This window comes from Palaemon carinicauda, chromosome 20 (genome assembly GCF_036898095.1).
Source record: "Palaemon carinicauda isolate YSFRI2023 chromosome 20, ASM3689809v2, whole genome shotgun sequence".
In the NCBI taxonomy this organism is placed as follows: domain Eukaryota; kingdom Metazoa; phylum Arthropoda; class Malacostraca; order Decapoda; family Palaemonidae; genus Palaemon; species Palaemon carinicauda.
In genome coordinates this window covers 3,517,993-3,545,576 of record NC_090744.1, presented here as the reverse complement: position 1 = coordinate 3,545,576, position 27,584 = coordinate 3,517,993, and the positions used below count along the sequence as shown (strand labels likewise).

Sequence of the window (27,584 nt, the reverse complement as noted above, 5' to 3'; positions counted from 1 at the left end):
AATGGAAGATGAGATATCATTAGAAGAAGAAAGGATTATGAGGTATAATCATTTAAGTATTTAAGAACTATGATCTCCAATACAGGGTCTTTAGAATTGGGATTTAATGAAAGATTGAAAAAAGCAAATCTGTCAATGGCTAAGTTAAATAAAAGCTTAAAATCAAATCGCCTGAAATTATACATAAAAATCAGGCTATATATCAGTTTAGTGAGATCGATGTTACTTTATGGACATGAATCGTGGTATGACAATGAAACAATATCCAACAGATTTTGTAGATTTGAGAATAAAGCCCTCAGAAGAATATTGGGAGTTAAATGGCAGGGCAAGAATAGAAGTGAGATTTTTCTCAAAGAGCTTTCAGGCAAGATTGCGCTGAGCTCCTTGTTTCATTAGAACAGGAATTAACGGGGGATCCCTGTCCGCTGTCCAGTGATCCTTCAGACGCCATTGAAGAGATCTCTAGTGGAGGCACCCATGAGGAGTGAGCTCATCTAACGAGGAAAGGTAACAGAGAAGACATTACCAGCGATGCGCTGGGCAGAATGGGTTGCACAACCTCCCAGAGCTTGCTGATGCAGTCGTCTGTAAGAAAGATACTCGCTGCTGCAGTGTCTCTCAGCATGCTGAGGTACTTCAACCTCTGCTTGGGTGAAAGATTAAATTTTTCCCAGTTTACCCCATACCCAGATCGTGACACAATGAGAGAATCCGATCACGATCCTGAAACAACTGTCTCTTCAAAAGAGGCCAGAATGAACCTATCATTGAGATACACCAGAAGACGTGTCCCTGGCGAGTGGTCCCAAGCCTGAAAGAAGAGGCAGAAATTAAACAGTTTAAATTCCAGGAGCTGTCTGCACATCCGTAAACGACAAAGGCAGAAACGAAAGAAAGGGACGTTATTCCGACTTGAAAACGGCTCGTTAACCAACTTTAACGACTGACTCCAGCTTGAGCTGAAACGATATCCCTAATTAAAGAACGGGGGTTTGTATATCACGTAGGAACAAATAGTAATTCGTTACTATAAATCTCCATACTTCACAGTCCTACCTGCTGCGTATTGGGAGCTTGACGTACAATTCTCGCAACGACACTACCCCAAGTTCTTGCAGGATATGGTCTGCCACGATCTGGATGAGACGAAGATAACTATATCAGCACTATAGGATTAACAAGTTTAAACACTAGGAGAAAATGGTCTGTAGTGGAAATTATTTGAAAATTACAACAAATGCTACATTACAAATAAAAATATCCAATTTATTGTGAAAGAAATATCACATGATCAGTAATATTGAATATTATTATTACAGCATGAATGTGATTCATCAAAATCACAATAAAATGTGAAAACTATTTCAAAGAACAATATATTTTTTGCTATATTTTTAATGTACAAAATTTTGTTTATAACATGATTTAGGTACGTTGAAGCACAACCAATCAATTCTAAAGTTTAGTCATGTTTGGAAAACATGAAAATAATTAGTTAACGAGCATGCATCCGTTTGTTTCCGTGAGAGAAAAAGAGGGTATCCTACCGAAATCAGGATTTACTACGGTTCTAACTGGCTGGGACCCATGGCAAAACCTGCATATCCTTGCGCACATTCATCTCATTAGTGGTAAGGTTTGGCACAGTCCACGTCTCTCCATGGATGTGCAGTTATTATTGGTGTCTTCACAACGAGTGTCTGAAAACAGAGAACATATAGGATTCGTTAGAAATTGAGAAGATTGTTTGCTGATTTACTTTTTTAGATTTAGAATATGTTTTGTGAAGCATTGTTTTACTACTATGAAGTTAAAACATGTAAAATTGATAGAATTCAGGAAATATCGAAATACCATTAAACCCATTCTTGTCGAATTAGCAAATAAAATAAAAAAAAGATGGGAAAACAATTGATGTTAATGGCTTATTTCCAAAAACATTAACTGCTCCCCGAGCTTGAGGCAAGAAGGTACAGAAACTGCAGTAGAGAGGACAGGCGGCAAACATTTGTTCCCTGTGCGTCTGGCAATAACCAGTTCTGGCCAAGATATTGCAGTCATTTCTCGCGTCAGTAAATCTAGATTTTTAAAAAGTCATCCATGACAATTAACTAAATATTTTTACACACATGCATATATATATATATATGTATATATATATATATATATATATATATATATATATATATATATATATATATATATATATATATATATATATATATATATATATATATATATATATATATATATATATATATATGATAATTTTTTTTTTTGCACATTTAAACGTGTTTCTTTCATATTTCAAATAAGCCATATATAATAATACATTAAAGTCTGGATTCTCTTAACGACCTCGGGATCAGAGCCCAAGGCGGAACCGCCCAAAGACTATGATATCGGACCGGCGGGGATTTGAATCCTCGCCAGGATATCTGTATGCCAGTGACCATACCACTCCGCCACGAAGAAAGATAAAAGTCAATGACAATTCCTTTATACATATACCTGTCAAATTCAGGTTTTCTGTACTTAGAATTGAAATCAACCCATCTTCACCATCGTAGCTAATTGGTAGGTTTGGGACTTGGCCTTCGATTAATGATAAATTTTTTTGCACATTTAAACGTGTTTCTTTCATATTTAAAATAAGCCATATATATTAATACATAAAAGTCTGGATTCTCTTAACGATCTCGGGATCAGAGCCCAAGGCGGAACCGCCCAAAGACTATGATATCGGACCGGCGGGGATTTGAACCCTCGCCACGATATCTGTATGCCAGTGACTATACCATTCCGCCACGAAGAAAGATAAAAGTCAATGACAATTATTATATACATATACCTGTCAAATTCAGGTTTTCTGTACTTAGAATTGAAATCAACCCATCTTCACCATCGTAGCAAATTGGTAGGTTTGGGACTCGGCATTCGATTAATGATAAATTTTTTTGCACATTCAAACGTGTTTCTTTCATATTTCAAATAAGCCATATATATTAATACATTAAAGTCTGGATTCTCTTAACGACCTCGGGATCAGAGCCCAAGGCGGAACCGCACAAAGACTATGATATCGGACCGGCGGCGATTTGAACCCTCGCCAGGATATCTGTATGACAGTGACCATACCACTCTGCCACGAAGAAAGATAAAAGTCAATGACAATTCTTTTATACATATACCTGTCAAATTCAGGTTTTCTGTACTTAGAATTGAAATCAACCCATCTTCACCATCGTAGCTAATTGGTAGGTTTAGGACATGGGATTCGATTAATGATAAATTTGTTTGCACATTTAAACATGTTTCTTTCATATTTCAAATAAGCCATATATATTAATACATTAAAGTCTGGATTCTCCTAACGACCTTGGGATCAGAGCCCAAGGCGGAACCCCCCAAAGACTATGATATCGGACCGGCGGGGATTTGAACCCTCGCCAGGATATCTGTATGCAAGTGACCATACCTCTCCGCCACGAAGAAAAATAAAAGTCAATGACAATTCTTTTATACATATACCTGTCAAATTCGGGTTTTCTGTACTTAGAATTGAAATCAACCCATCTTCACCATCGTAGCTAATTGGTAGGTTTGGGACTTGGCATTCAATTAATGATAATTTTTTTTTGCACATTTAAACGTGTTTCTTTCATATTTCAAATAAGCCATATATATTAATATATTAAAGTCAGGATTCTCTTAACGACCTCGGGATCAGAGCCCAAGGCGGAACCGCCCAAAGACTATGATATCGGACCGGCGGGGATTTGAACCCTCGCCAGGATATCTGTATGCCAGTGACCATACCATTCCGCCACGAAGAAAGATAAAAGTCAATGTATAAAAGAATTGTCATTGACTTTTATCTTTCTTCGTGGCGGAGTAGTATGGTCACTGGCATACAGATATCCTGGCGAGGGTTCAAATCCCCGCCGGTCCGATATCATAGTCTTTGGCGGTTCCGCCTTGGGCTCTGATCCCGAGGTCGTTAAGAGAATCCAGACTTTAATGTATTAATATATATGGCTTATTTGAAATATGAAAGAAACACGTTTAAATGTGCAAAAAAATTTATCATTAATTGAATGCCAAGTCCCAAACCTATCAATTAGCTACGATGGTGAAGATGGGTTGATTTCAATTCTAAGTACAGAAAACCCGAATTTGACAGGTATATGTATAAAAGAATTGTCATTGACTTTTATCTTTCTTCGTGGCGGAGTGGTATGGTCACTGGCATACAGATATCCTGACGAGGGTTCAAATCCCCACCGGTCCGATATCATAGTCTTTGGTCGGTTCCGCCTTGGAGTCTGATCTCGAGGTCGTTAAGAGAATCCACACTTTAATGTATTAATATATATGGCTTATTTGAAATATGAAAGAAACACGTTAAAATGTGCAAAAAAAACTTATCATTAATCGAATGCCAAGTTCCAAACCTACCAATTAGCTACGATGGTGAAGATGGGTTGATTTCAACTCTAAGTAGAGAAAACCTGAATTTGACAGGTATATGTATAAAAGAATTGTCATTGACTTTTATCTTTCTTCGTGGCAGAGTGGTATGGACACTGGCATACAGATATCCTGGCGAGGGTTCAAATCGCCGCCGGTCCGATATCATAGTCTTTGGGCGGTTCCGCCTTGGGCTCTGATCTGAGGTCGTTAAGAGAATCCAGACTTTAATGTATTAATATATATGGCTTATTTGAAATATGAAAGAAACACGTTTAAATGTGCAAAAAAAAATTTATCATTAATCGAATGCCAAGTCCCAAACCTACTAATTAGCTACGATGGTGAAGGTGGGTTGATTTCAATTCTAAGTACAGAAAACCTGAATTTGACAGGTATATGTATGAAAGAATTGTAATTGACTTTCATCTCTCTTCGTGGCGGAGTGGTATGGTCACTGGCATACAGATATCCTGGCGAGGGTTCAAATCCCCGCTGGTCCGATATCATAGTCTTTGGGCGGTTCTGCCTTGGGCTCTGATCCCAAGGTCGTTAAGAGAATCCAGACTTTAATATATTGATATATATGGCTTATTTGAAATATGAAAGAAACACGTTTAAATGTGCAAAAAAAATTATCATTAATCGAATGCCAAGTCCCAAACCTACCAATTAGCTGCGATGGTGAAGATGGGTTGATATCAATTCTAAGTACAGAAAACCCGAATTTGACAGGTATATGTATAAAAGAACTCTCATCGACTTTTATCTTTCTTCGTGGCGAAGTGGTATGGTCACTGGCATACAGATATCCTGGCGAGGGTTCAAATCGCCGCCTGTCCGATATCATAGTCTTTGGGCGGTTCCGCCTTGGGCTCTGATCTGAGGTCGTTAAGAGAATCCAGACTTTAATGTATTAATATATATGGCTTATTTGAAATATGAAAGAAACACGTTTAAATGTGCAAAAAAATTTATCATTAATCGAATGCCAAGTCCCAAACCTACCAATTAGCTACGATGGTGAAGATGAGTTGATTTCAGTTCTAAGTACAGAAAACTTGAATTTGACAGGTATATGCATAAAAGAATTGTCATTGACTTTTATCTTTCTTCGTGGCGGAGTGGTATGGTCACTGGCATACAGATATCCTGGCGAGGGTTCAAATCCCCGCCGGTCCGATATCATAGTCTTTGGGCGGTTCCGCCTTGGGCTCTGATCCCAAGGTCGTTAAGAGAATCCAGACTTTAATGTCTTAATATATATGGCTTATTTGAAATATGAAAGAAACACGTTTAAATGTGCAAAAAAATTTATCATTAATCGAATGCCAAGTCCCAAACCTACCAATTAGCTACGATGGTGAAGATAGGTTGATATCAATTCTAAGTACAGAAAACCTGAATATGACAGGTATATGTATAAAAGAACTGTCATTGACTTTTATATTTCTTCGTGGCGGAGTGGTATGGTCACTGGCATACAGATATTCTGGCGAGGGTTCAAATCCATGCCGGTCCGATATCATAGTCTTCGGGCGGTTCCGCCTTGGGCTCTGATCCCGAGGTCGTTAAGAGAATCCAGACTTTAATGTATTAATATATATGGCTTATTTGAAATATGAAAGAAACACGTTTAAATGTGCAAAAAAATTTATCATTAATTGAATGCCAAGTCCCAAACCTATCAATTAGCTACGATGGTGAAGATGGGTTGATTTCAATTTTAAGTACAGAAAACCTGAATTTGACAGGTATATGTATAAAAGAATTTTCATTGACTTTTATCTTTCTTCATGGCGGAGTAGTATGGTTACTGGCATACAGATATCCTGGCGAGGGTTCAAATCGCCGCCGGTCCGATATCATGGTCTTTTGGCGGTTCCGCCTTGGGCTCTGATCCCGAGGTCGTTAAGAGAATCCAGACTTTAATGTATTAATATATATGGCTTATTTGATATATATATATATATATATATATATATATATATATATATATATATATATATATATATATATATATATATATATATATATATATATATATATATATATATATTATGTATGTATGTATATAAAAATCTTGAATATTTTATCTTTTTCTAGTACTCCAATGCTCTTGCATAAATATTTTTTTTCTGTTAAAATGACATAAAATGAGGCATTACTTTTTTTTTACTCCCCATGCAATGCCAAGGTATATGATTTTCACTCCTAGTGTTGTAGGTAAGGCATTTTTTGTTTGAAACACTACTCCTTATTTCCATGTTGGTTTACTCGTTCACTATTAAGTTGACCTGATGTTTAGTTACTGACCATTCCCAGAAGAAATTGTAACGAATATTTCTCAACTTTTCATTTGGCTTTCCAGCATTGGACATTGACGACAAGATACCATTTGGAAATTGGAGCCGTTAATTTTTTTCTAAGGAACCGTTAACTTTACAAATACGTGGTCACCACTTCCAACAACGTATAATTATTGCAATTTAAAATGATGCGCAAGCGGTGTTTGACATTCGTATTCATACAAAAGTATTTTGTTTTTTTACAGAGACACAAGACACAGTTCTTGGCAAATTTACCTAATTTATGTAGTGAAAATCAATAGATAGAAGCTTTACACAAATATACTGAAGATACAGTTTATCTCCTAAACAAAAGAAAAAAAATGATAAAATGGAGATAAAAGACATTCCTTCAACAGGGGCTGTAATTTTACTGATATTGAATAACTGTACCAATAGCATAAAACTAATTTAGATACTACCAAAACAGCAGTATAACTTACGAGTTTGGCAAAGAACACCGGCAATGAAACACACGCCTATAAATAGGCTTATATTAGGCTTATAATAGGCATATTTTAAATATTTGTTTTTATAATCATATTTGGATTCTCCAATTCTTTCAATGATTAAAAAGGACTCATCATCCATTTTCTTTCCAGAACATCCTCAAAGTTCTTTTGAGATTGGTACCATTAATCTTCATGTACCAAACTTGAGATAAACTCCTGGAAACTCACCATGCCTAGTGCGAATAATATAAGCCTATTTATAGGCGTGTGTTTCATTGCCGGTAAAAGATGCCATTTGTGGAGCAACTGCCATTCATCCTCAGTATTTGTTGACTGCAGCCCACTGTGTCCTAGATCCAACACGGCCGTGAGTCACTGTTCTTTCAAGATTTTATCTAGACGATTCAATCTTCCGATTTCTATCCTTACTCTATGTAAAAATTTTCAGTTAGATATTTGGGTTTAGTTCATATTTCTTCAGGGTTTCTGTTGAAAAAAGCCCATTGCGTTCTCAATGCAACATCACTGGGAGATACTTTTTGTAATAAATCATAATTTGCCTCTTTTTTTACTTGGATCTTTAGGCCTACTTCATACTAAGGCCTCATAGTTGAATACTTGATATGAACTCAGTACACCAAGCTGGTAATGACATTTTTCGGTAAATTAAGGTTTTAAGATTTGAAGTTAGAAGAAACCTTGAAGAGGAGTATGCTTACTACCTATAAAAGCTCAGGCAGTTAACTATGATTTCTGGTTCAAGATGATAAAAAAGATTTCTTTGATATTCTTAAAGTCTTTTATGTTATGTCGTTACCCTTCTTGACTGTAATGACCCATCTAGTTACGCGCAGTAACATCTACATTTTATCCGTCTGTCAGCTTTCCCATTCCTCTGGGAACTAACACATTTATATTGACAAATAAAATGAATATTCCGAAATATAAATTGACCTGAGATAACAGATGAATTTAGACCATCTATTATTTATCACAATGTCTGACGATAAATCAGACGACAAAGATTAAAAGTTTTGATAGGTATTCAACTTTACCATTATTGATCTCTGATTAAAATTGTGAAAACATTTTTATTATGTTATACAATTTTATATGTCATAGTTTGCATTAAATATATAATTCTATTTTCATAATTCGAAATGTAGTTAAATTTAACTTTTATATACTTCTAAAATATATAAACGATTTTGCGTTTAGTTATCTCTCTCTCTCTCTCTCTCTCTCTCTCTCTCTCTCTCTCTCTCTCTCTCTCTCTCTCTCTCTCTCTCTCTCTCTCTCTCTCTTCAATTGTCTTTTTATTAAAAACTTACCTCTGGCTCAATATCAATCAATCGCTTCCCGTCTCATTAGCTGGCCTTCGCATGCTAGACAGTTTTTTTACCAATAGACCACATTTCTGTATTTCTGTATTTGTACCCTGCGGAAAGAAGCATAAAAATTACACACTTTTATTCTTCCAGAGTAAGATCCATTAAATTAGGAGAACTTGACTTCTCTCAGCAAGGCGAAACCAATTCCCGGCCCATCGACTACGCTATTGAAGTGATTACTGTTCATCCCGATTTCGAGTAAGTACAAAAGCGTTAAGGCGAACAGGTACTTCAGCAAATTACAAATAATTTCAGGTGATTCGATTTCAAAATTCTACAAAACCTAGCCAATATCTGATTTGTTTTTTTTTTAATCCTTTCCTAAACTCTAATTCTAATGACCCTGTATTAGAGTTCAGAGTTCCTAAACGTTCCAGAAGACGAATTACTGCCAGATTTTTGCTTAGACATCAATAACGTTTAAAACGCTTCCAGAGCTATTATTTTGCTACTCTGTTACATAATTCTGGGGTTGAAAACCTTGGTTTTCTACACATATTTAATTTATATAATATTGCACCGAATATTTCCTAGTTACAAATACAAAAACTGCAGTCAGTTGGGAAAGACAATCTGTCACTGAGTTATGGGTGTTCTTATATATATGGGGACGTTCTTGTGGGATATGACTTTTGGATGTATGTGAATTCCAGTATGAATTGAGAAAACTTATTCTTGGCCTATGATGGGGAATAGAAATATATTATTTTTTGTTATATTGGTAGTCTTGAGGATTCTGAAAATGCGTTAGATAAGGTTATGGACCAAGAGCATATTAGAGTAATTTCATGATTCTCGAATTTGTTGATGCAATGTATCCCATGAATAGCCTAAATAAGAAGTCACCAACCTGCGGCTCCTCAAGACACTATTATAGCTCGAAACACTGAACTTGCCTTTTTTTCTTTCTTTCTTTTTAAACAAAGGAATTATGTAACACTACTCTACACAATATTTGATTCAATTCTTATTAAGATTCAAAGGCTTATCATATGAACCAAATTCACCGGTTTTTTTTTAATTACATGTGAATAATTTAAAAACTTAATATTATCAAATAATTTCACATTTAAATAGTCTTAATCTGAAATTACATAAAAGGAAACACTGCTTTATGCCTTTTAGAAGTGCTGTCATCTGAAAGAAAGCTTGCAAGTGTTTATCAGAGATCTTGAGAAAGAGACTTTGTTCACTTTCCTTCGCTGAAGAAATACAGAGAATTTGCAGATTGTGAGTTTGATGTTAATGACATAAAAACAGCTTTCTTGAAAATGGAAATATGTTTTAAAGGACGTTCCCAAGAATTCAGAAATGAGAAAACAACTCTGTCTTTTCAAATCAAACCATTTGGGGCAGATATCTCTGTACTAATTTTGTAAATAGGTGCACTGAACTATATTGTGTTATGTCTGAAGTACAATAGATTTTCATTTTAAATCTCTGGAGACCATTTTTGTCATCGCAGCTCTGACACCACTGCATTTTTTTCTTTAAATAAATAGGCTCTTCTAGCTGAAAAAGGTTGGTGATCCCTGGCCTAAATGATAAAATTCATGTGTTGCAAGTTTACATAATTCTGTAATTATATGAGTGGTACATTTTGCCGCCATTAGAACTTACACTAAGCCTACTCATCGCGAATCATAATGTAGAGAAATAATTGCAATTGGTGTGTCTTTTACTTGCTTCATCTTTCCTCCCAATGAAGTCCAAACCTCGTGAAGCGATACAACGACATTGTTCTCATCAAGACTGCCAGGGATATCGAATTCAACGCGTTGGTTTATCCATTACACCTCACTCCCGAACGACCTCCTCCAAATGCAGTCGTCTCGGCTTCTGGATTCGGAAAAGTCAATGAAAGGGAGTTGATGGACGTTGCAGGTTTAGGGATAAGACTGTATAAACAAAGCTATCATATACAAAACATGAAATACAAAAAATACCATAGTTTTCCTATTTCTTAGAGTTCTTCTAATCCATGTGTGAGTGGCTGAGACAGTTGTCTACATCTGTCTACATACAATAAATTGTAACAACATAGTGATATTTTTCTTTATATATATTTTCCTCCAGACTCTGTTTATTTTAGGGATAAGGAAATAAATTAAGAAAAGCGTTGTCTTAGAATAAGACACTTACTCTAAATATTTGCCTTTGACGTAATTTGGTTCAAAATTTTACTAATGTCCATTTCAGACAAAGGATTCTAAATGTTTAGCAGAGCATTCCTAATAGTCTACAAAATCACTCTTGATTTTATTTCATCTCTGAATAAGAAATATTTGAATTAATATTTCCCTCTCCTCTTAGCATCGAGGTCCCCTGTTCTCCAAGATGCCGAGTTGAAAGTGGTCATCTTAGCTGACTACAAAGCATCTTATCAGCAGAAGGAATCAAACAATGTTCTCAGGCAACGGTATCCCATCCTCCTTCAGGGACACGATACTGTGTGCGCTGGTCATCCTAGCAAAGGACCTTGTGAGGTAATAATAGTAGATATTTTGACATCATTAAGCTTGGTGTTGATTTGTGCCTATTTTATTGGCTACCGCTATTGATAATTTTTAGAATGTTACTCATTTGCGTGTTGTGAAGTAATGTAGAATATGTCTTTTATTATTATATGAGAGAAGTGGAACTGAAGTTAGTTCCTCGTGTAAAGAGTCCTTTCTGAATTTAATCTAAGTTGATTTGTTACATAGATGAGTTATTTTGAGTGTGATACTAATTTTGTATTTTAGACATGAAGGAGGATTTTCTTCAATGAATGAGTAACTGAAGTCAATTCTTAGCATAGAGAGGACTTTCTGAGTCTAATGGAAATTAACTCTTAATGTAAAAGACGTATTACAAAATGTAATCGTAATATATTCTACAATGATGGATGATTCTCCTCTATGTTTTCTCTCTATGAAACAGTGCCATTAAATGATACACAATGAGAGATAGAATATAATCAGGAGAATCATTTATGAATATCTCAGCTATTTTTTGTTTATTTCTTCTTTCCAGGGTGATGGCGGCGGGCTACTCTTCGGCACTGACAAAAATGGCCGTAGATTTTTGGTTGGTGTGATAAGCATTACTTTGGGCTGTAGAGGTCCCGAAACTTCCGATCTTCCTGGGATTTATGTTAGCACCGCTGATCATATAGATTTCATTGACAGTATTATATATGAATTTTAAACATAATTCACCGCTCTTAATATTAAATTAACAAACGATATATGCTGATATATTTTTTCTAGTACAAAGCAGGCGTCCTGTAGTTTGGTCTATGAGAAAATGTGATATTTATTAGAAGAAAGAGATTCATTGCCAACGATGTGCATAAATTACTTGTAACAGTGATTATTTCACAACAAATAAAGATGGAATGTAATATGTAGTGAAGATTTATTCTATTCACATGACAAATATTCTAGAAGAAATTAGGAATTTGGTCAAACTGGATAACACCAAAACTGGAATTTTACAACATTAAGACAAATATAGTTCTTTATACAGCGCACTAGTCTGTTCGTATACCTTTGCTTAACTGGAAAAACCACGGATATTGTGCATTTCAGGGAGTTTGAGTCATGATTTCTGCATATATCTTTCCAATAAAACGATTACTTGATATATTACTTTGGAACAAAGTTCTTCACACCCTTCCATGATTTTTCATAAAATCTTACATGTCAAAAAACAAATTTTAAAGGCAATTTACTCTGGCATTTTAGGACAGAGCCAAGCCTAGTCATTCAAGATTTACAAATTCATTGGATAAGCACTCATGGGGAATTTATCCCTCTTTCTACCCAATCACCTTTCCTCATTCATTCCTTAAACTTCACTTCCACTTCATTCTTTGCACTCGTTCAGCATGTATCTTTCCCTAGGGGTAGATACTCCGTAGAATTTAAGAAGTACTCAAGCTCATATATCCGAAATTGTTAATCAGTTTGCTGGCTAACCCATCAACTTCAAGAGTAAAGCACCTGAAAAGGGAGGATTTGGCAATAAAGTTTATTACTAAAAATTATGGAGGGTTTGAAACACAGTGTTGCAAAGTAACACACTGCTATATTGCTCAATTTGAAAGGTTTTACAAAGAGAAAATAAAAAAAAATAAACCGATTACTTAAACCCCCTGAAATATATAGTAGCTACGGCTAAAAGAAACATGGGCATCCTTTAGAAGCTCATTCATGAATTAAGTTTAGCAGAAGAAACGAAACTACACTTTGAAACCTAAATGAAAGAACAAAAATGTATTTGGAGCTCAATAACAATAGAACACTGGTATTTTGGCCCCTTCCAGATTAAAATTTTAAGAGAAAGGTGAAGAAAACATCACCATCTCCTCCTACGCCTATTGACGCAAAGGGCCTTAGTTAGATTTCGCCAGTCATCTCTATATTGAGCTTTTCAATCAGTACTTCTCCAATCGTCCTCTCCTACTTCAGGCTTCATAGTACTCAGCCATGTAGGTCTGGGTTTTCCAACTTTTCTAGTGCTTTGTGGAGCCTAGATGAAAGTTTGGTGAACCAATCTCTCTTGGGGAGTGCAAAGAGCATACACAAACCATCTCCATCTGCCCCTCACCATTATCTCACCCACATATGGCACTCGAGTACTCTTATAGTTTCATTTCTAATCTTGCCCTGCCATTTAACTCCCAATATTCTTCTGAGGGCTTTGTTCTCAAATCTACAAAATTTTTTGGATATTGTTTCATTGTCATACCACAATTCATGTCCATAAAGTAACATCGATCTCACTAAACTGATATATAGCCTGATTTTTATGTATAATTTCAGGCGGTTTGATTTCAAGCTTTTATTTAACTTAGCCATTGACAGATTTGCTTTTTTCAATCTTTCATTAAACTCCAATTCTAAAGACCCTGTATTGGAGATCATAGTTCTTAAACATTTAAATGATTATACCTCAATAATCCTTTCTTCTTCTAATGATATCTAATCTTCCATTGCATATTTCGTTCTCACCATCTCTGTCTTTCTTCTATTTATCTTGAGGTCAACCTCCTGAGATATTCCATGCATTCTGGTAAGCAATGATTGCAAATCCTGTGGTATTCTGCTAATAGAGACAGCGTCATCAGCATACTCTAGGTCAGCTAATTTCCTATCACCAATTCAGTTAAATCCTTCTCCACCATCTCCATGAGGAGGATAAACATCATAGGTGACAACACATTCCCTTGGAGTACTCCACTGTTCACTGGGAATTCATTTGATAGGACTCCACTAACATTAACATTGTAATTACTATGCTCATGAACCGACTTAATAAAATTTACATATTTGAGTGGAACTCCATAATAACGCAGGACTCTCCATAAAATTGGCCGATTCACACTATCAAAGGCTTTTTAATAGTCCACAAATGCTATCAACTATGGATTCCTATATTCTACACATTGCTGTACAACATGTCTTAAAATGAAAATTTGGTCAGTACAATTTCTGCCTTTTCTAAATCCCGCTTGTTCATCTCTCAGCTTTTCATCAATCTTTCTCTCTAGCCTCTGTAGAATAAGCATACTATATATTTTCACGACAACTGACGAAAGTGTGATGCCTCTGTAATTATTGCAATCAGTCAAATCTCCTCTTTTTTTATCTTTTTTTTTTTCATTTTCACCAACACTCCTAGCTCCCATTCATCAGGTTTTAGCTCTTCATGCCACATTATACAAAATAATCTTTAAGTATTCTGGGAGTCACTTCATTTTCGGCCATTATCATCTCAGTAGGTATTCCATCATACCCAGGGGCTTTCGATCTCTTAAGTTTTTTAAGAATAGATTCGACTTCAAAGATAGTGCATTCATTTAGGGGCATATCAAGGTCTTCCTCAGCTTCAGGTATATAAATCAAATTATTCCCTTCATATCTCCTTTTCATGACGTCACAAAAGTGTTCCATCTAACGTTGCATTTCTTCATCTTCGATTGTTATAACAGATACATCTCTCTTTCGGATGGGTATAGGCTTCTTTCTCTGCCCCCGTGGAGATTGCATTAATAATTCTATGAGCAATTCTTACACCATGGCCACTCCCTGAATTCATAGCTTTGTCTGCCTCGTTTGCTTTACTGTCTAGATATTCTCTCCAGTCATTCCTGGCTTTTCTTTTGACTTCACTATCAATACTGGAATACTTAGCATGCTCTACCTTGTAATTTTCATTACTTCCTCGAACACTTTCAGCAATCAATTTCTGTCTATGTCTCCTTTTTATAATATCCCAGGTATTATTTGATATCCATGGCTTTCTCCTTGTAACTGCATGTCCCAAAACTTCACTACCAACTGACTGATATATGTTCTTAATATCACACCATTCTTCGTTAATTGTCTGCTCTTCTTCTCTTAAAGTCTCTAAGACTGTAAGTCGATTCCTACATTCAATTGCAAAGATTTCCCTGTTCATCTTCAAGAAGCTTTGCATCAAATGTAGGCGTTCTATATACATTTCTATTGGGTGCTTTCAGTTTTAATTTTAGTGTGGCAATGAGGAGCTGGTGATCACTACCAATATTTGCACCTCCATAGCTTCTCCCATTTTCAAGAGTCCTCTCTCTCTCTTTAATAATGGCTATGTGATATATTTGATTTTTGTAATTGCCACATGGTGAAGTCCATGTATATTTGTGGATGTCCTTGTGCTGGAAAAGAGTACCTACAATAACAAGATAGTTTACTGAACAAAAACTTATAGAATGGGCTCCCTTTTCATTTGTAACTTCGCCAAGTCCCTCAACACCCATTACATTCTCTATGCCTTGATTAATCTTCCCAACTTTAGAATTGAAGTCACCAATCACAATTTTCATATCTCTCTCTGGGATCTCATCTTTTACACTCAGCAGTTCTTCATAGTATTCATCTTTCATTTATTCAAAGGCATCATTTGTTGGTGCATAACACACTATAATGCTCATATTGCACTGCTTTGATTTAAACTTTGTAAGTAACAATCTGCTATTTACAGCTCTCCACTCTGTTAATGCCTTTTCTGCTCTCGGTGTCATCATCATTCCTACCCCTTCTCTTCCAATTCCATCAGTTCTTCCTGATATATATATATATATATATATATATATATATATATATATATATATATATATATATATATATATATATATATATATATATATATATATATATATATATATATATATATATATATATATATATATACATTTATATAAATTGCCATGTTCTAAGATTTCCTTACCAATCCTCTTACAACGCATTTCACTTAGGGCCAAGATATCCAAATTATACTTCATAAATTCATTATCCACTTGCTGTAACTTCCCAGTCTGATTCATGGTTCTAACTTTCCAATTACCAATTTTCAATTTTCCTTTTTTATTTATAATTCTTAGCACCCCGCTATACCCGTGACTTAAGGCTATTGTCATTATCGTTTTACATACACTGTCTAAATCCATAGAGGATTCATTGGCTAGATTCATCAAAAGATAGCCAGTTCCTTGTGATATGCAGTGCCTATCTAACTAAGGCATGTGACCCCTGCCGGTCCATACTAATTCTGGTAAGATCAATTGCCAGGCATCAAGGGTATAAGCTGAAGAGACAGCTTGTCTATCGCCTTAAACTCAATCTGTCACCCTGCTGCCAATGACTTCTTCGAGATTTAAGGGGGTATTTCCTCCACTCCCAAAGTTCTGGTTACTTCACCAGGTTACTCATCCGTTTATATGACCGTTAGCAAACATAGAATGCTAAGATGTACCGCCTAGCACGGTATATAGGAGTACTTTATTGACTTCCTCCTCAAGAGCGTTTATGGGTTATGGAAAATTTGCGATTACGATAATTCGCGTTCTAAATACAGGTACAGTCATTCCTTTATAGGAAAACAAAAATGAGAATAGAAGTAAAATTCTTGTTACCTCTCTTTTCTTATCTGGTTTTGATGAAAGAAGGCTTATAACCATATTTCGGAGAAAAATCCGTACTGTAGGCCTCTGTAGCTAGATTGTGAATCGTGAGAGGTGCCTTTGTGCCACGCAGACAAAAATATGCTAAAGAAAGTGTTAAACGGCAGTCTTCCTCGTCCATTTTTATCAGTTTATCCTGTTCGTGCTTCTACAGTTAATACAACATAAGGAATTAATGCTTAATGGATGTGATAACTCATTAAAATTATCCCATAAACTTCATAGATTTGGACAAATAACCCTGACGGGAGCCTAACCACAATTTGTATTGTGTTACCTATGATTGTAATTCTTTATGCAAATAACTTTGTCTTTCTTTGACCCTAAGCTAAACTTTGACATCAACATTCGTACTTCATTATAAATGATTCTTAGAGTTAATGGGTTGATTTTTACAGTTTTGTAATAGAGACTAAGCTACACAACGGCGATCACTTTTTTCGATTTCAAGTCTCTTGTGATAGGATAGGTTTGCCAAGCCTCCACCTCACTATGATCAATAACAGTTCATTCCCGAAAACAACATTACGCTGTTTTGGTCTCTTGTGAGATCAAGATTCAGAGCTGATTAAAATCTATTTTGCATTTTTGTGAAGGGTAAAGGAAGAACTCGTGGTTGCGTGTCTCTTCACGCATGCCCGGTAAATTTGCTTAAAATACACTATTTTCTTCGTCTTTGAAGCTTTTTGTTAATTTTGTAATATCTTAACATAAAATTCGAATATATCACTTGCATTTGACAAACGTTGCCTAGAGCAATTGCAGTTGTAAAGGGGCAGTAATTAGAAAAGAATAAATTGCATCCTTTTTAATGTCCAAATTGAAATACAGTATTTAACATACATAAGATTTGAAAACTGGTGCTGAAATTTAGGAAGTTAGTCAAAGAAAACTGTCCTGTCTTGAATCAAGACGTCGGAGTGCCCACCAAAAGCTTATATTTCCATAAAAAAAATATATATATATTTATGGATTAGCACTCGAAAACCTTACGATATACAACGTCACAACGTCACATCAGCTGCTTGGCACGTATCCATAATAATTCTCGTTCTAAGAGAGAGAGAGAGAGAGAGAGAGAGAGAGAGAGAGAGAGAGAGAGAGAGAGAGAGAGATCTGATTTAGAAACCCGTCACTGGAGAATCAGACGTGTCGATATTCGTGAGGGCCTGCAGGTTCGCTGGAAGTTCGTCGTAGACGGTGTGAGGAACGTCATCTGTTGACATTAAAACGAAATTCATCACTTGTTTGTTAAGTAGGATAAGTTTACTTGACTTTTATTATTTCATATCAGAATTGTCAGCCCTAGGAAAGGTTTGGACGAGCTCTTTCAAGAACAAATTTTTTGTTCATAGGTTTATTTATGTAATGTTTATTGGAACTATACTTTTGTGTAAGGTTCAGCCCCAAGACTAAAATTTATATACTGAAGGAAGATAGGAAGGCTCAAAATATGAATGTTAATACACTAGTTCGCAACTCCAAAGTTAATACAATAATTTGGCCGCTCAGTATTCAGATGGCGTTGTAGATATATCGTTTGTCGTCTGTTTGTTTAGATTCAGAATTTGACAGTTGGCACAAACGAAATCATGGCGCCAGTAGTGAATTAGTCACACGGTATGTTTTTTTCCAATGAATGAAAAGAAATCGATCCTCATTAGGTGTTTCACAGGTTCCCTAAGGATAAAGTACGGTGAGTACTAATAGTATAATACATGAAATATGTGCTACTAATGCGTAAGCCCCACCGATATTGCATATAAGATTAAGGCTAGGCATCCGCAATACACTTTTCTCAAACTTTTTTATTTGGTCACAAAGCTATTGAAATAATTTATTTCTCAGGAGCTGACATACTTGGCGTTAGGAACATGTTTAGTGGTATGTATTATATTTAACTTTGATTTAACTTATAAGTGTATGAATATTTCATCATGTTTGCACACCTGAGTAGCATTACAGGAGTATACTGCCTCAACATATTATTTTGTTAGTGTTCGTTGTTTTTTAATTTTTTTCCTACTTCCTAATAAAGACTAACACTTTACAATATTTGTAAACTGTATTTGTTTGTATTTGTATTTTCATGAACATTGAATGTTTGTTTACTGTCTGTGCTTTCTATGTTTGCATAATTGCTTTGTCTCATGCTTGCACGATGTATTCAATTCATGAAAAAATCCTTTTTGTTTAGTATTATGTTTTCTCATATTTGTAATTATATTAGAGCTTATTTGCATGTAATTCATGACGCAATTTTAGCTTGCTTGTATGTTACTTTTTTTTTTTTTTTTTTTTTTTTTTTTTTTTTTTTTTACAATTCTTATATGTGCAATATTAATTACTGTTATTTTTTCTTATGTATAATTTATTAAAGTTCTTTTGATTTGATTTATCTTTCATTTTTGGTTGGCTTGTATGCTACCTTATATCTATTTCCATCCCCTTTTGATTATTTTTATTTGTGATTCAATTTAGTGATTTATTTTATTTCATTTGTTTGCATATCTATACATTTATTAATTTATATTACTAAAGAGTATACATGAGTGCATCATGCATTTCCGTTTCAATAAAAGAAAAATTACAATTGTGTTTTATATACACCTAATATCATTCTCCAATGGCCTACAATCTGTAATCAAATGTATGCCTACACATCACATATGACTAAGTTTAACAAATCAGATATACAGTATGTTTGACTTTATTCAAACGTGATATTATATAGAATATTTAAAAGGGATTGTAATATACAATACTTGAAATTGCAAGAAAAACTAAATTATAAGAGAGATAGCTATTGAGTTTCTGAAAAAAATGACTGAGAAAAATAAGGATATGTATTCTTAATCTATAAATGTACCTATTTGTAAAATTACAATTTAGTTATCTAAAATTTAAGAACGTCCTAAATATAAGAATGAAATATACTGACGTAGTAATGCATAGTATGAAATAATATGTCGCAACTTTACAATCGAACTCCATCCTATATTCCCGTAAGGATTACGGCTCTGAATGTTTAACCACCCACTTAATAGATGGAGCCATTCGTTTCAGATGGGAGTATCTGGCATCTTTTCATAGCACACTCATTTGAGTGCTATTAGACTCAGCCTTCCTATCTTCCTTCTGTATATAGTCTTTGGTTCAGCCTACCAGTACATCTCGTAGCCAGTTGAGACCAAATGATCCTCTCCTGTGAGAAACAGTACACTCCCATTCGGCCGCCCTTCAGCGTAGAGTCGTAAATGTTCCCGGAATCACCCAGGAGTGTCGTCCCTTGATAAATACGCAGACGGATCAATCCGAGCTTGGGCCTGTGTATAAGACGCCACCTGTACGCAGTCTTATACTCCCAGCCGTTTTTCCCGGGTTCTGTCCACAAAACTTTAACCTTAAACGAATATAACGTTCCATCCATCAGGTTTAGGGTGAAAACAGGTGTATGTGATGTTACCATTCGCAAAGTATCACTTGGAGGCTTTTGACTTGTTATATTTTATATTTTATTTTATTTTATTTCCTTAACTTGGACATTCAGAGTCAAGGTGCAACTGGAAGGAAACCTTACGGATCCATTAAAAAGTAAAAGTTAAAAGCAGCTAGACAACAATATCAATGAAAGAAAACTGCAATGAAATAAAGTAGAATTTTGAATAGCAAGTGCAGTAAGACTCAGAAAGGACGCAGCAAAAACTCTTAGTAGTGTCTGCAGTGCACTATCTGATCCATAGTAAATAAAAAGAAATCTAACATTTCCGCAATGAGGCATTGGCAATGCAAACTTCCAAATAGGGATTCGAAGATTCAAAGTATACGATAAAAACCCTTTAAAAGTTTAAAGGCCACTGCCAGAGGTAAGGAACAGTGACATTGCCCTATCAAGCAGGACAATGTCCTAGAGACTAACCATATATACATATGAGCAGCGCCCAAGCTAGGACCAAGGGTGGCCAGGCAATGGCTGTTGATAACTCAGCAGGTAGACCTATAGGCTCCTCCAACCCCCATCTTTAGCTCACAAGGATGGTGAGGTTACAGTGACCAAAGAAACTAACGAGTTTGAGCGGGACTCGAACCCCAGTCTGGCAATCACCAGTCAGGGACGTTACCACATCGGCCACCACAACCCTATTGTATTAAGTGAGATTCAGTAACGTGTTTATAGTTTCTCAATAAAGGGAAGTGTCTTCTGCATTGATAACTATTACAGTAAGGAATGTTTTATATTGTGCTTTGTCTGTAAGATAAAAAAACAGAATTATTTCATCTCAACCTACTAAATTTTCTGTAATTTACAGTTATTACATTATTGTTAGAAGGACTAGTCACTAGAATCAATGTATATACGACTGTTTACATTCTTTAGACAAAAAACAAGTGCTCAAAAAAAAAAAAAAAAAAAAAAACTTTAGGAGGTTAAGGACGACTTCATTTTCTGCTCATAGAATTAGAACGATAAGATGCTTTAAAACTTTATTAATATCCATTCTAGATAAGATTATATTGGCAAATCATAATGAATTCTAAAAAAAAAATTCATACAGCTCAATGATGAACTTACGGTCTTTTAAAGGCAAATTATTTACTTTACTTTCTTTGAAATTTGAAAAGGGTTTCAGCAAAATGAAATTAATTACCTGATCATCTGTACTAGAAGAATGCCAAAGAGCATTTCTCAGATCCTCGCCAGGACCCGTATCTGATGCTACTAGTTTGAGCTGTATGCCAGCATCACCAACAGCCGTAAAGGGGGTTGATTCCCAGTAAATCCTGCCTGGCCTTCTTCCAGGTTACTACATAAAAATGAGCATTATCCTGGAAACTGGAAAAGAATCGGTAATTATGAATGAGAGTTATTTGTCGTAGCTATCTATTCCACTATAATCTATTCTATGGCATTAATTTGAAAAAAAATCTCTCTCTCTCTCTCTCTCTCTCTCTCTCTCTCTCTCTCTCTCTCTCTCTCTCTCTCTCTCTCTCTCTCTCTCTCTCTTGGAATTCATATAGTTATTGTTAATAAAGAAAAACACTGAGCACGTGAGCCTTAATCCACTCAATATTTCCTTGCCTGTTTTGAAATGCTATTGTTTTACCTGAAAATAAAACCTGCGAAGTCATCATCAGCATATGTGTCAATGTAAAACGTTCCTTCGAAGTTGACTCCACCAAATGCAATATTTCCTGTGAAGAAATGAAAAATTATCAATCCTGTTTTGTTTCATCGTTATAGAAAGTGTACATTATTTTTCTTTCACTAATGCTATTGTTAAGATGCACCATGTGCAAGACTATGATTTAAATAATGAACAAGCAAACTTGCTATATCGAGTGATCATTAGATGGTCTAGAAATGTAATGGAATTTGTCAACAACGGAGTGAAAATATGGCAGCTTAATTACCATCGTTCAGTGACTACTTTCTTCTGATCATATATTCAAACTCATACTTGAACAGGCGATAATAGTAACAGATAAAAGAACTTTTGTTGTAATTTGCTCTAAGGGACACTTACCAACAGCTAACCCTGGATCTGAATTCAGTGTCTGTAGGATTTCCTCTCCTTTATTTCGGATGACCCATTCTGGATCCAACTGGCTCATCCCTAATGGATCAAGATCGACTGTGATGTATTTTCTGAAATGGAGGAAAACAAATTGTTTTGAATTATCGAAATATCCAAAAAAATTATTTTGAAAAGCTGCTCTGTTTAGATTAGCTTGAGAACGATGAGGGGATGAGCCCATATTCAAAAACTTTTCCAAATTCATTAACATACCTAAAATCCGTCTTGTAAATCCTTGAGTTATTAGGACACATATCTATATAGTCAAGTATCCCATCACCATCCCAATCTCCTTTGCAGATGTCTCCGACACCGTCATTGTCCAGATCCTGTTGATTTGCGTTGGCCACCAGAGGGCAGTTGTCTATGTCATTCGGAACTCCATCTCCGTCGATGTCCGCGTCGCAAACGTCCCCCTGGCCGTCACCATCTGTGTCCAGCTGATCGCTGTTCGACTCCATCGGACAGTTATCTCTGTTGTCTTGCTGTCCATCTCTTTCAAAGTAAAAGATAAGGCTTGAACTTCTTTATGACTGTGCCTAGTTGGGTGTTGAGTCTATATCTATTCGTGAAAACATGGTGATTCACTAGTACATTTCGAACTTTTGCAGTAATATGGGAATTCTAGTAAGCTGAAAGAGCATCTTCTAAACAACTATTATTGGAAAAAATCATTGAGTGTCGATATGGGCATAAGCCGATTAAAATGATTAATAACAAGATTCTGGACTCACTGATCATTGTCTTCAGAGGATTCACATGCATCTCCCACGAAATCTTGGTCGCTGTCCTCTTGTATCGGGTTTTGGACATCAGGGCAATTATCACAATCGTCTCCAACGCCATCGTTATCTCGATCACCTTGCTTCGGGTTGTAAATATTTATGCAATTGTCCGCCACATTGTCTATACCTGAAATGAGTAAGCACACATCTCAGCCTAAGAGCGTTTGGACACTTGGCTTGCAATATTCTGTTTCTGGAATCAGTGGTTCTTGATAGACTTTTTAGTTCCCACTTTCTAAATGAATAATCTCCTAATCATGCAAGGCAAAGGGGGAATGAAAATACGCTTTCGGTATTCTTACATTTCCAAATTGATAATTCTTAAAAAAAATGCATTTGTATATGTGATTATATCTCAAATATGTAAGACAATTATACTTGGTTAGGAAGATGATTTCTGTAACTAATGTAATGAATGAAACCTTTATCCTGTCTTATAACTGTTTAGAATATTGTCTCAGCCTTTGTCTATCTCCTTAGAACAATAATGCACTGATTAGTCAGTTGCATCATTACCGGCTAACTTGAATATTTTAAATAAGAGACCTTTGTAGTGATTATTTTGAATGTACTTAAACGATATATGCTAATCATCCTGAGTTATTCACATGGGATTTCTTTTGCCCCCAAGCCAATAGGTATAGAATAAAATAGAGATGAGATTAATTTTTTTAGTGAAGAAACTCCTGCTAACCACCAGGAAGCTAAAAAAGGGCCTGAAAATGACTGTAATGTTCTGATATGCATTCCCCTCTCGGCCTTCAATAAGAGAAAATGAAATTTCTCCAGGACCGAAGAGGAACTGGGTTTGATCGACTACGTCTGCTTTGCTGCACCTCGTCCGGGCTTCGGACTCCTGCCACGGTCGTCAGGCTGCTGTCATCTCATCACCATCATGCCCGTCCTTTGTGTTTATACGATATATCTCTTTCACAACCTTAACTGAATTACGGGCTGCCTTAGTGGAAGAGCCCGTGTCTTGCTATAATTATAGCAAGGCGATCTAATATCATCATCAATCTCATATGCATATCATTAAAAAGAACTCGTCAAATGTAACCAAACCCACCATTACATCATCACATACCATCATTGTCGGCATCTTCATCACAAACGTCACCAACACCGTCATCATCGCTATCAAGTTGGTTCGAGTTGCTGACGGATGGGCAATTATCACACACGTCGCCTATTGTGTCACTGTCTGAGTCACTTTGATCCGAATTAGCAACAAGAGGGCAGTTGTCCTGAAATGTTTAAAATCTCAATCATTCTCTTTAGGGAAATCAATCAGTCACAGAGAGACACGGGAGGGTATATGGTAGAGACTTATTATCAAAGGTGACCTTCTGTGAAGGAATATGATCATGAACACTGCTGACCAGTTGCTGAAAAAAGAAAACAGGAATTTAATTTTTTGATAAATTTCAGAACACAACATATAACGCCCCTAAAATGAATAATGAAATCAAGTAAATGGAATCCTACATTATTGTTATCATATCCATCATTATCAGCATCGTTATCACAGGCATCGCCAATGAAGTCTCCATCGGCGTCCTCCTGGCCAGAATTCGGTGTTTGGACGCAGTTGTCCTTCCTGCAAGTAGGTTCATTACAGGTCAGCTCTGTGTCGGGGTAGCCATCAAGGTCACTATCTACTTCACAGAGAATTCCGTCGCCGGCATAGCCCACTTGACACTGCAACAGACAATATGAAGGTTAATCATGGGTCTTATCAATGAGGTCTTTGGAGATTTAAGTGGAGAGAAAGATGGTCATGGTCTTTTTCTTTCTCTCTTGACCATAACGCACACCCTTTTTCTTAGTGTTAATTAGTCAAAAGCTGTGTCCCTGGAAAAGATAGAGATACTACCGCTAGAGAGTTATGGGGTTCTTTGACTGGCAAGACACTATTACACTGGCTCATTCTCTCTGGTTATGGTTTCATTTCACCTTTGCCTACACATACACCAAATAGTCTGACAACACTGAGATTACCAAATAATTTTTCTTCTCTCAAGGGGGCAACTACTGCACAGTAATTGTTCAGTGGCCATCTTCGTCTTGGTAACGGTAGAGGAGACTAGCTATGGTAAGCAGCTCTTCTAAGAGAAGGACACTCTGAAGTCAAGCCATTGCTCTCTAGTCTTGAGTAGTGCTATAACCTCCGTACCATGGTCTTCCACTGTCTTGGAATAGAATTCTTTTGTTTGAGCGTACTCTCGGGCATTCTATTCTATCTTATTTCTCTTCCTCTTGTTTTGTTAAAGTTTTTATAGTTTATATAGGAAATATTTATTTCAATGTTACTGTTCTTGAAATATTTTATTTTCTCCTTTTTTCCTTTCCTCACTGGACTATTTTCCCTGTTTGAGCCCCTGGGCTTATACCATCTTGCTTTGCCAACTAGGGATTAGCTTAGCATAATAATAATAATAATAATAATAATAATGATAATCCTCTTAAAGCGTCTACTGAATTAGCGTTAGACTAAAGACTGGAGAAATTCAATGACGGGACAATAAAGATTGCGCGGTTTATTAGTTCTTAAATCAAAGAAAGCTTATTAGCAAACGTGTGGCAATTTAAAGCACGGAAAATTCCCTAAATAATTTACAATCAATAATCAATTACCTGTCCTTTGAGTTCGCATTTATAGCCATCACCTGTGAAGCCGTTGGGGCAGCTCCCGCAAATGTAGTAAGGCGCCTCCTTTGTGTTCTTACACGTAACCCCAGTTGCACATGGCTGAAGTCCGCACGGCTTAAACTCCCCTTGGAAAAATAGGGGTCATATCGTTAAAGTTCTTGAAGCGAAGAATGTTTGGGTATTTTCAAAGCGTATTGGCAATTTATTTCAAAGGCGTGTTATTAATATTTGGTATAAATACGTTCTCGTAACTTGATGGGTGTCTAGAGGAATTGTCTTACTAAAAGTATTCTAATATTGCCTTTAATTTTGAAGGAAAAAAAAAAAAAAAAAATTCTTAGTTCTCGTATCCTTCACTCGTTTTGGCATTGGAATATATCTAGCTTACCATTACTGTAAATGATAAGAAATATGTTTTGATTTGCAGAAAAGGTAGATAAACGATGATTTCCAAATAAAATTATCAGTGGTACAACTAAAAAGAAGCAGTATATAATTTTCGTTAGGTAGATAATTCTATTAAACTATAGAAATAAAGATAAAATATATTCATAATCTAAAAGGAAAATGTAAATAAAAGCAGGCCTAATCAGGCCCAATCAGGCCCGTCTTTTATAACTGTTTAGGCAAAATAAAAAAGCAATCACATCGTACCATCCAAAGTTTCATTGATTATTTTGACGACTTCATCAATCAGTTCCAAGCAGACATCGAGGCAGTTTTGAATTGATGCACCATTGCAAGCACAGAGATCAGTCGTGCATCCCTCTGAAGATAAAGGAAGATGGTTATTCTTATTTTTATTCTATCATATTGCTTCATTCAGGGTACACTCGGGCACACTATTCTATGTAATTTCTCTTCTTCTTATGTTGTTAAAGTTTTTAGTTTGTATAGAAAATATTTATTTTCATGTCGTTATCGTTCATAAAATACTTTATTTTTCCATGTTTCCTTTCCTCACTTGACTATTTTCCCGGTTGGTGCCCCTGGGCTTATAGCCTTCTGCTTTTCCAACTAGAGTTGTAGCTTAGCAAGTAATAATTGTCGCGAATGAAGTGTGTGACCTTATATGAAATGCCAACATTTTTTGCGAACGAAACTCACCCAAACCGTACCCCAGTCCAGAGTCAATACAGATATCTGTATTGACTCTGGCCTAGTCATTCCCTAACCGTAGATTTCGGAGCGGAGGCGGTGGGGGTTGAGGGGAGCGCTGATATTTTCGGCGGCGGAGTCAATAACTCCTATCCCAATAAATATTCAAAATAGATTTGAAGGGATTATTTCGATATATATATATATATATATATATATATATATATATATATATATATATATATATATATATATATATATATATATATATATATATATATATATAAGCTTAGTTCCTGCCAATTATCATGCTCATACCGGCTATAGTCATGACTTGGCTGTCACGATTTTTAGCCAAAACATTTGTGGGGAGGAGCAACCTTCTCTTAGAATTTTTCAGATAACCAAATTTTTGTATTGATATTTGAAATAGAAAAGTCTCAGTAGCCATTTTTGGATATCTGCGGGTGGCCGATTTTTGGCGGCGCCGTAAATTACTCGTAAAATACTAAACATATGTAAATGAAATTTTCAAGGATTTATGGGATGAATATTTACTTTGTCCATGCCAATTTTCATGTTGATATACTCCATAGAAAAGCCACAGCAAACGTTTATTAGGTATGGATTGAATGGTTATTTTTTGCGGTGGAGTAAATTGTTCTTAGAATAATTCAGATATCCAAATGAAAATTTCAGGGGTTTCTCTTTCACTACCAAATTCCCCAGTAATATCTACAATTGAAAATACACAGCTATCATGTAGCCTTCTTAAATAAGCTGTTAAATGTAGCAACATTAGAGTGAACTGCGTGATTGTGA

The 27,584-nt window shown here is 35.7% G+C and overlaps 2 protein-coding genes across 2 annotated transcripts in view; one reads left to right on the top strand and one right to left on the bottom strand.

Annotated features, from left to right (window-relative positions):
• The first annotated feature begins 1,507 nt into the window (after window positions 1–1,507).
• LOC137614490 (phenoloxidase-activating factor 3-like) lies at window positions 1,508–12,086 on the top strand. The gene is made up of 6 exons (XM_068344292.1): window positions 1,508–1,729; window positions 7,537–7,640; window positions 8,755–8,862; window positions 10,373–10,527; window positions 10,978–11,150; window positions 11,680–12,086. Exons 1-6 carry the CDS (start codon window positions 1,508–1,510, stop codon window positions 11,851–11,853), a joined length of 936 nt encoding a protein of 311 aa, XP_068200393.1. The 3' UTR covers window positions 11,854–12,086.
• A 5,303-nt stretch (window positions 12,087–17,389) lies between these two features.
• LOC137614489 (uncharacterized) overlaps window positions 17,390–27,584 on the bottom strand; it is a 42,908-nt gene continuing 32,713 nt past the window's right edge. Inside the window, 12 exon segments of the mRNA XM_068344291.1 lie at window positions 17,390–17,867; window positions 19,817–20,054; window positions 21,301–21,429; window positions 21,431–21,485; window positions 21,757–21,844; window positions 22,177–22,298; window positions 22,441–22,722; window positions 22,962–23,139; window positions 24,100–24,259; window positions 24,501–24,713; window positions 25,650–25,789; window positions 26,319–26,432. Coding sequence (XP_068200392.1) covers window positions 17,773–17,867; window positions 19,817–20,054; window positions 21,301–21,429; window positions 21,431–21,485; window positions 21,757–21,844; window positions 22,177–22,298; window positions 22,441–22,722; window positions 22,962–23,139; window positions 24,100–24,259; window positions 24,501–24,713; window positions 25,650–25,789; window positions 26,319–26,432 — 1,814 coding nt within the window. The 3' untranslated portion in view covers window positions 17,390–17,772.